At 37.6% G+C, this 10,291-nt stretch overlaps 1 protein-coding gene across 1 annotated transcript; it reads left to right on the top strand.

Moving 5' to 3' along the window:
* Positions 1-1,154: 1,154 nt before the first annotated feature.
* LOC115425883 (protein unc-45 homolog B-like) lies at positions 1,155-10,063 on the top strand. Its single transcript, XM_030143731.1, is given in 21 exon segments — positions 1,155-1,345; positions 2,019-2,180; positions 2,280-2,316; positions 2,410-2,585; positions 2,836-2,925; positions 3,043-3,210; positions 3,326-3,491; positions 3,635-3,805; positions 3,909-4,080; positions 4,180-4,480; positions 4,662-4,756; positions 5,413-5,528; positions 5,531-5,553; positions 5,662-5,802; positions 6,190-6,317; positions 7,043-7,109; positions 7,283-7,396; positions 7,678-7,793; positions 7,899-8,016; positions 8,100-8,255; positions 9,385-10,063. Coding segments are annotated over 20 exon segments (2,790 nt in total). The 5' UTR covers positions 1,155-1,345; the 3' UTR covers positions 9,658-10,063.
* The last annotated feature ends 228 nt before the right edge of the window (positions 10,064-10,291 follow it).

The raw sequence follows: 10,291 nt of genomic DNA on the forward strand, positions 1-10,291 counted from the left end.
TCCTCAGGATCTACATTTACAAAAACACATAATGAAATCACTCTTCTACATTCAAACAGTGTTAAATGATTCTGTCTTGATGTTTGTAGATGTGGGTGTAGATGATATTGGAGGAGACATCAGAGATGGGCTTGTGAGCGAGAGCAGGACAAGCCCCCACCTCACCCATGAGCCTCCCCCTATTTCCCCCCTTCTCCAGTCTCTCTCTCTCTCTCTCTCTCTCTCTCTCTCTCTCTCTCTCTTCCTTTACCCTCTCTCTTTTACCCCAACTGGTCAAGGCACACGACCATCCTCCAAGAGCCGGGGTATGCTCGAGGTTTCTGCCTGTTATTGTCAAGTGTTTGCTCCTGGAGGATTCTGTTGGGTTTCTGTAAATTGGCTCAAGAGTCCAGTTCAGACCAGCTCTAAATATAAAGTGTCATGAGAGTGTCAGTTCTTTTTTCTTCTAATACACAAGAATCTAAATGATATATGTCATGGATTATTTTGCCTCAAACCATACTTTTATGGTTGGTCCATTTCTTCTTTAGGTTGCTTTCTACCCCTACATCCCACAGATCTGAAAAATACTGGAAAGTGGTCCTCCTACTTTTCCTTTCTAATTTTTTTCTTTTGTTCATTTTCATGAATCTGTACAACAGCAGAACAAGCACTAGGTAAAAGAAGACATTCAATGGAATCTAGAGAGCACTAACTGTTTCATAAAAGTTTGTGTTTTTACCGTATGTATTGTTTGTCACTATTAATTTTGCTGCAGACAGACATCCACTACTCCCATCCCTCAAGGTTCCAGATTGTTCTCTTTCCAGAAGCTACCAGGTTTCTCTATGTGATCCTACAGCTGTCAGCCCCCCTGTCTTCCCCCCACCCACCCGCCGCTTTGGCATCAGGCATTTGCTAGTGAGTTCTCAGCTGTCTATGCCCTAAATAGACCTTATCAGGAGTAAACCATCTTCTGAGGGGGTCTACCCTACAGTTTCTGTTGAACAAATGATACAGTTTTATTTCTGAAATTGTTAATTATTCATACAAACTGGAAGGATATCTCTTGAAACTCAAGTTATCATAGTACATAATGACCTTTATCATAGAGTTCTTCTGTGTCAGTGGGGTTTTAGTGTTTTTTGTGTGAACCCCTATCTGTGATGGATGGTCCTCCTTGGTCCTGTCCCATCTCATTGAGATTTACTATAAATATAAACTGAGGGGTTGGTGGGGGAAGGTTACACAAGACAAAACTTTGAAACAGCATCCAGTGACAGAAGGTCCAGAGTTCCTCTGAGGTTCAGACAGAAGAAGTGAAAGTAGAAAAGTATTGGACACGACACTACATACAATTCTAAAGGTACAGTAAAGCTTCCACAACTTCCACTTTTTCTCTGATTTTTTTTTATCGCTGGCTTGGGGTATGCAGAGGGTACTTAAGAGCACAGGTGGGGATAGATTGTGCCTATCAGCAGAGCAGATGGACAGAGTGTCTGTCTATTGGGAAAGAGGCATTTGTTGCAAGGGTCTGACTCGGGTACGAGACCATGCCCAAATAAGGCCTGAGGAGAGGCCATTTAAAGTTAGAGATAGCATGTGCATGGCCATTTGTTAAAGGAAACCTAGGCCAGCAGGACACTAATTGGTGAAAATGGTAAGAACTTCAGTCTGTAGTAGTTTAACATAATATTATAATGTTGACGAAATAACCGTCATTCTTTAGGTTGAACTGAAAATAGTCTACTACACTGCTAAGTTGCATGTTTTTTAACCTTAAACATGTTTTAAAAGCCAGATACATTGAAGATTGAATGAAATGTGTGGTATTTGTAAAACTTGGATGGTTTATAGTATTAATGTTACAACATATTCCATTTACTTTAATTGATTACAGACATTAATTTGTTAAATTCTTTTTACCTAATGAGGTGTTACTGATCAGAGAAGTGTTATCTATCATGTTCAAGAAACAACAAAATTTGCATGCTGTATTAATTTTATTTATTATAACTGACAACCGCTTGTTCTGCCAGATGGGAGACCCAGTTCAGTTAAAAGATGAGGGAAACAAATATTTCCAAGCTGGAGATATTGACAAGGCTATTGATTGCTACACTAAAGCCATCAAGGTTTGCAAGGACAAGAAAGTGCTGGCGGTCATTCACAGAAACAGATCTGCATGCTACTTAAAAAAGGTAAGGTGCCCAGTTCAATCAAATACTACAAGGTTCAGATCATGTATGTACAAGTTTTAGACATTTATATGTTGGTTTTTAAATGTTTTTTTCTCATAGGAAAACTATAGCAATGCAGCATCTGATGCAACTAAAGGTAAATACAGAAATTTTGAAATGAAAAAAAAAAAAAAAATCAGCATTTTCACTGATTGGTTACAAGATCATAGAGTTTCTTCCCTTTTTTCAGCAATTGATGTCGATGCAGCAGACATTAAAGCATTATACCGGCGCTGCCAGGCTCTGGAGAAACTAGGAAAACTGGACATGGCTTTCAAAGATGTGCAGAGATGTGCAACACTTGAACCAAAAAACAAAACTTTCCTGGAGACTTTACGTCGACTGGGAGCAGAAATCCAGACCAAGGTGAGAATTAAACAGCAATTCATATCACTTACAGGAGCTCATACCTGACAACACAAATTGTTATCTACTGTCAGCAAAATTAACCAGAACTGCTACTTGTATTCAAAGTGTTTTTTGATAGAAAAATATTAAATAAACACAACTATAAATAAATCTTAATGATTTTTATGCATTTATATAATGCATAGGATATTTAACATGCCATTACGTCTTCTTAATATTTACTTATAATTGAACTTTTCCATTACAGCTCAAAACAACATTCTCTACAGATTCACGAGTACAGAACATGTTTGAGATTCTCCTTGATGATGAAGTGGACAAGGACAAGAAGGAAAAAGTGGGTATTTTCTGTGGTGGGAGGCAAAAATAGAATGAATGATCATACTCAGTGTTATTATTATTACTGTTTGTTGATGTTTTACATGTATAACTTCCTTTTTTCTCTTCACTACAGGCTGCCAATAATTTAGTTGTGTTGTCCAGAGAGGAAGCTGGAGCAGAAAGAATCTTTGAGAATAATGGTGTGCCTCTGCTGCTCAACATGATCGAGAAAGGCAAACCTGAGATGATCCTTGCTGCCATCCGTACTTTATCTGGAATGTGCACTGGACACAAAGCTCGGGTAAGAAAAAAGATAGAAAATAAAGAAAGACAGACAAAAAATACATCTACTGTATTATTTTCATATTGCACTGTTTTTAACCTGTTGTATATTTCTATTAACTTGTTTAAAACAGGCAATGGCAATTGTTCACATGGTGGGCGTTGATAAGTTGTGCAGCATCATGGCTGTTGACAATGAAGAGATTGCACTGGCTACTTGCAACCTCTTCCAATGCATCTATGACTCCTTCACTGGTGGGGATAAAAGGGAATTCGGGAAAGAAGAAGCTGTGGTTTTGGGTGAGATGAAATCATTATCTTTATCTGTTAAAAATTTAACAAGTTAAAATTTTATTATGGATAATTATAGATTATTATGGATTCTGATTTTACTGTTGGTACTATCGCTAACAACATCCTTTATTACACTTCATCCTTTGCAGATGTATCCAAAGATCTGAAAGCCATCCTTCTCTCTCTGTTGGAGATGGTTGGAAGTAAGAAAGTGTCAGGCCACGGAAGAGACCAAGCTCTGAATCTCCTGAGCAAGAACGTACCTCGCAAAGATAAGAGAAACACAGACAACTCCAGGTCACTCTTCACTATTGACCATGGTGAGAGGGAAAAGTGCAGTAAAGGCTCCTGACTTAGTTTAAGCCAAGTCTGTATTTGTTAACTGCTGCTGATTCCTCAATGATAAATATTATCCATGTCCAGGGTTGAAGAAGATCCTCAAGGTTTGTGGTCAGGTGCCAGAATTGCCAGATCAGCTGCCTTTGACAGAAAACACACAACTGATTGCTAGCGTACTTCTCAACAAGATCTATGATGACCTCAAGTGTGACCCAGAGAGAGACAACTTCAGGGACATTTGTGACCAGTACATCAAGTATGTCTAGAGAGCACATCTGCAATCTACCCATGTTTTCATTGAGCCATCATGTAGAATAATAACACTAACTTTCTGTCTTCTTCTGTACCTGCACAGATCCAAAATTGACCCCAATGACATGGACAAAACCATTCACGCCATCAACACCATCTCAGGGCTGCTGCAGGGCCCCTTTGACGTCGGTAACGCTCTGGTTGGACATCAAGGTATTATGGAGATGATGGTAGCACTTTGTGGCTCAGAGCGTGAGGTGGACCAGATGGTCGCTGTGGAAGCTCTGATCCACTCCTCCTCAAAGATGAGCCGTGCCAGCTTCATCATCACCAATGGCGTGTCGCTGCTCAAAGAAATCTACAAGAAAACCAAGAATGAGAAGATTAAAATACGTGCACTTGTGGTGAGTGTTCCTGGAAGATAAGATCATACAAGTTTATGTTGATAGTAACAGACGGTATTTGGCTGTAAGAATGAGGCAAACATAACCTTAGCAGCCAATGGGATATGTTAAAATAAAAAGCGTATATACTATATTTTTGTTTGCATGTATGTGTGTGTTCTCATGTCCATGCTGTCTTCAGGGTCTCTGTAAACTGGGATCAGCCGGAGGGGATGATTACAGTATGAGGCAGTTTGCTGAAGGCTCCACTGAGAAACTGGCCAAACAGTGCAGGAAGTGAGTGTCAGTTTGTGGCTTTTTAATCAGACTGTGGGGTTGGATAATTATTCTGTCAAATCTCATAGGTTATAAATAACAAGTCATCCTGTTAAATGTAATATGTAATTTATATCTATTAATGTACTATAAGTATTACTTTTTTCACAATTTTCAAAAACCTCACATCAGTCCTCAACACTGATCACTATTAAACCAACTGAAAGGACTTCACTACTACCTGATTGATTGATTGATTGATTGATTGCTGGAAGATCAGTATAAGGATGTCTTCACATTATGATTAGTTGTCATGTACCTAAGTACAATGTTGTCCATAGAGTTGGAATATTTTTGTTTTCAGATACATTCCTCTTTTTATTCCTATTTTTACACATCAATAATCACCTTTGACCCGGTGCAATGATCACGTACTGAGCCCCAGTTACACTTTATCAAGAATAAATCACATTATCATGATCATTTCAAGAGAAAAGGTCAAAATATTTTATTCAAACTTTATGGCTAACAGTGTACATCTTTTCAGTAGCTGTCACTAATTAGAATTATACAAATTTTTTAATTTAGTTATTCCAATACTGTCACTAAACATTTACTGGACAGTGAGTATAATATGCATTATTGTTTGTAACTCACTTTCTTCTCTACACTTCTAGATGGCTCTGCAATCCTCAGATTGACACCAAAACAAGAAAGTGGGCTATTGAGGGTCTCGCTTATCTGACTAATGATGCTGATGTGAAAGATGACTTTGTTGAGGATGAACCTGCCATGAAGCCATGTTTGAACTGGCCAAGGTATAACATGAACAGACCAAACATGTAGCTGCATAATACTGTATGTGCCTGCACTGTTCTTAGCATAGGATTATGAATGATGTGCCTACTTCTTTTTGTGTTTTTCAGTCTAAGGACAAGACCATCTTATATTCTGTGGCTTGCACCTTGGTTAACTGCACCAACAGTTATGACAAAAAGGAAATCATCCCTGAGCTGGTTCAACTTGCCAAGTTTTCAAAACAGCATGTGCCTGAGCAGCACCCAAAGGTAAAACAGGAAACAGAATCCTTTTTGGCATTTTTTCTCAGTATGCAGACCACAATGTGCAAAATGGTACTGTTTTTCAAATTTAAGGTTGAAACCTGTAATGGGCTATGGAGCTGTTTTTACTGGGTTGCCAATTGACAGAGGACAATATACAATAATAATCTGATGTATGAATTAAAATATCAGAAGTGTAATGAGTTTATAAATATACCTATAAGCAAAATGCAGATAGGAGGTAAGATGTGTAACAAGATGCAAATGATGTAAAAGATGAAATAAGATGTAAAATTCAATGTCTTTTTTAAAAAATGTGTCTAATAAATGCATGTTAAATATGTACAGTATTGTTGCACAAATTGTAAGCCCTGGCCTTATTTAATTTCTCAGGACAAGAAGGACTTCATTGAAAAGAGAGTGAAAAGGCTGCTAAAGGCTGGAGTCACGTCAGCGCTTGCTGTCATGGTCAAGGCAGACAATTCAATATTGACCGATCAAACCAAGGAAATGCTGGCAAGGTGAAAGAATACATCTGATATTTTGTTTGACTATAATCCAAAAAGGACATGACTTAGTCCCACTGGTTATTGTCAACAAGATTTTAATTAGCAGTTAAACTCTATACCAGGAATGTCAAACATGCAGCCTGTGGACCAAAACTGACCCACCAAATGGTCCAATCCCGCTTTTGGGAAGAATTTATGAGATGCAAAGATTATAGATATTATCAGCCAGGGTGCCAAACTCATTTTAGTTCAAAGGCCACATACATTCCAATTTGATCTCAAGTGGGTCGGACAAATAAAATAATAACATGACCTAAGAAAAATAAAACAAACTAGTATGCCTGTTACTAAATGTGTCATGTATTTGTAGATCCACTGTAATCTGTAATTTGTAAAGCACTTATGTAAATTATAAACTGAGGCATAATATTGTAAAAATTGTGCTTATTTTTCCTGTTTGTTTGGGATATTCACATTTTTGAAAGAAGTTTGTGAATGTAAACATTTTCATAATGAAATTTTTCACTCCAAAACAAAGAGAAAAATTTGGAGTTGACTTTATTTATAGATTATTATGTTATTTTACTGGTCTTGACCACTTGAGTTTATAATTGGCTGTGTGTGGCCCATGAAGTAAAATGCGTTTGACACCTCAAGGCCACACAGTGAATGAATGAATGTATTTCTCATTATTCTAACATTAATACGATTGCTGATTTATTATTACTTACCTTTAGGGTATTCCTGGCATTGTCAGAGGATCCCAAAGATCGTGGCACTATTGTAGCCCAAGGTGGAGGAAAGGTAAGTCAGTTTGAAAATACATGTAAAGAATATTTTAGATCTGCTCAGACAACCATAACCTCCTCAGAATGAAGGTGGAGCACTATGCCAGGATCTGTACCTCTCTTAACTGGAAAAACTAGTTGTTGAGTGTATTCCCATTCTTAGTTTGCCACCTTGTGCTTTGCCCTCAGGCTTTGATACCACTGGCTCTGGAAGGAACAGATGTTGGGAAGGTGAAGGCCTCCCATGCCATCGCTAAGATTGCAGCTATTTCTAACCCAGAAATTGCTTTCCCTGGTGAGAGGGTAAGAAATGCAACAAAACCTGGTTTGCTGAACTTCAAAGCTGACCTCTGTGATTCTTCTTCTTCTTCTTCTTCTTCTTCTTCTTCTTCTTCTTCTTATTATTATTATTATTATTATTATTATTATTATTATTATTATTATTATTATTATTATTGTTATTATTATTTATTATTTTTATTATTAGGTTATGTTATTATTTAGTGGGCATCTCTTTTCATTCGGGTTTAACTAATAGGAACTCAACAAAGTCCTAAAAATTCCTTTCTCTGTCTCTGTTGTAGGTGTATGAGGTGATTAGGCCTTTAGTCAGCCTTCTGAGCACAGACAGAGATGGGATTCAGAACTTTGAAGCTCTTAGAGGCCTCACCAACTTGGCTGGTTTCAGTGAAAAACTCAGGTGACTTTTTTTTTTTTTTTTTTTAAACCATTACATGGCATTATTTGCTGTTAATAGCTGATTTACCTTGCCATATGCTAACTTTATCTACTATCACTTTTGTAGAGTCAAGATTGTGAAAGAAAAGGCTCTGCCAGAAATTGAGAACTACATGTTTGAGGAGCACGATGAGATCAGACAAGCTGCCACCGAATGCATGTGCAACCTCGTGACATGTAAAGAGGTGAGAACAGTCATGTAACGTAACATGTATTAATCAGCAATGGAACAGCAAGTTTCACCTTTACATCACCTCTGTTGTTTTAGGTACAAGAGCGTTATATGGAAGATGGGAATGATAAGCTGAAGCTGCTGGTGCTGCTTTGTGGTGAAGATGATGAGAGTCTTCAGATAGCTGCAGCTGGAGCTGTAGCCATGCTCACTGCTGCACAGAAGAAGCTCTGCGCCAAAGTGACCCTAGTGGTATGTGTAATAGCGGTGACAGTGACTGTTTTTCTACTACATATACGAATTGTGCTGTGGACAATGCATCTACTGCACTGAATATGGGTGTATGACTGAACCACCTGACCCTCAAAGACCAAAACGACCGCAGGTGACCAAATATATGTACTGATCTAAAGTGATTAATAACTTTTGAACTGCAAATCCTATCAATACATCTAAATAATTCTGTCAAAATGCAGTTTCTCAGCTTTTCAGCAACATCAGATACGATCCATTTGGATGTTTAGAGCCTCCGTGGTGAATGTAGAAACATCATCATCTTCTGCAAAATTGACTTAGCTGCAAAACCCATGTATTTTGAGAAATGACAGTAGTTGTTAACACTTGTTTTTACATTCACATATTGAATATTTTGCATTTTTTCCCTTCATTTTACTCTTCAAATTTCCTCTGAGCTTTTATAAAGATCTACATGGTGATTAATTAAATATCATTAGCCTCATAGCGCAATTGCCTAAGCAATATTTCTGGCCAAATTGTGATATTTGCGTAACTTTTCTCTCCTAACACTGCAGCTTCATTTTACATCATTGGCTATGATCTGAAAAAAAAATACAAAGGATAATTTAATAATAAATAGTGGTAAATCAGAGAGGTTAAATCTAGAGACAAAGTCATTTTGAAGTCACTACTGAAATAGTCCCAGGTCTTCAAGAGTTAATACATTTAAAGAAGTATTAATTTAATATTTTTAAAGCTTAGACATCAGTTTTGTAGTGTCTTAAAACACTTACACTGCTCTGTAAACTGTAAACAACAGAAACCAAAATATTCTGGCAGTAAACAATTGCTCAACCACAAACACTTGACAACATTTCCCATAAGGCAACCCATCTATGCCTTTAACTTAACCTTTCCTGTTTGGTGCAACAGAGGCTTTAACCAAACTTGTCTAGAACCATTGATGGCATATCTGTGGGTTTTTTCATGCATCGTATCATTTGAGAGTTGAAATTAAAACAAACATTGATTGTGTCACGTTAATTCACATCAGACTGAAACTACCTGGTTTGAGAACATGTAACTATTTATCCATCATTCTCACACTATGATTAAGTCTAAGTTACTGATCTCTTTCAAACAGACTGCTCAGTGGCTGGAGATTCTGCAGCGTCTGTGCCTTCATCCCAATCCCCACATTGCACACCGAGGCATCGTCACTGTCTTCAACATGCTCAACTCAGATGACACGGAACTGGCCAAGAAACTGATTGAAAGTGAGCTGCTGGAAATCCTGTCAGTGATTGGCAAGGCCGACGACAATCCCAAAAGGCAGGACGCCATCAACGCAGCCCGCACATGTCTGGTCAAAGCTATGGATCTGGGCCTCATCAAACCATTCACTTGCCCCTCTTAAAACGCTGCAAAAAGTGACACAACAGTAACGGACGTTATTCTTTATTTCCTCTGTCAAATACAGATTTTTCCAAATGTTTTTTTTCCACATCCAAAAATAGCAGGTATTAATTGAGCTGTCTTCAGATATCCCCAATAATCTGTCATATCATAAGCCAGCAAATATTTTCTTTTTTTTTTTTTATACATATATTGGCTGTTTGGAGTAATGGTAGTTGAATTAGGGTGTGGGGGGAGGGGATCATTCTCATTATAAAATATTTCTTCTCTCTTTGAGGAGAGCAATCTACAAATATGGCTGATTGAGTAAAGCTGAAACTGTTAATCAGTCTTTGAAGACTGGTTGGTTTCCATGTTTGTTTATACAGTGTTACTTTTTGCTATTTATTGTACATGGATGAATAAATATACCCTTTAAGTAATGTGTGTTTCAGTGTTGATTTGGAATATGTTTTGCACATTTTTGATTTTTGCACCAAAGTATATCCAGTCTCTCTATTTTAAGATGCAAAGACACAGTACCTATAAAAAGCATTCACATCCTTTGTTTTCCAGCCAAAATTCTATGATTCACATGCAATGAACACCTACTTCTTCATAGGTGCACAGATGCTCTGTTTTTATTGTGGAAAATA

Source organism: Sphaeramia orbicularis, chromosome 9 (genome assembly GCF_902148855.1).
Source record: "Sphaeramia orbicularis chromosome 9, fSphaOr1.1, whole genome shotgun sequence".
Lineage (NCBI taxonomy): Eukaryota > Metazoa > Chordata > Actinopteri > Kurtiformes > Apogonidae > Sphaeramia > Sphaeramia orbicularis.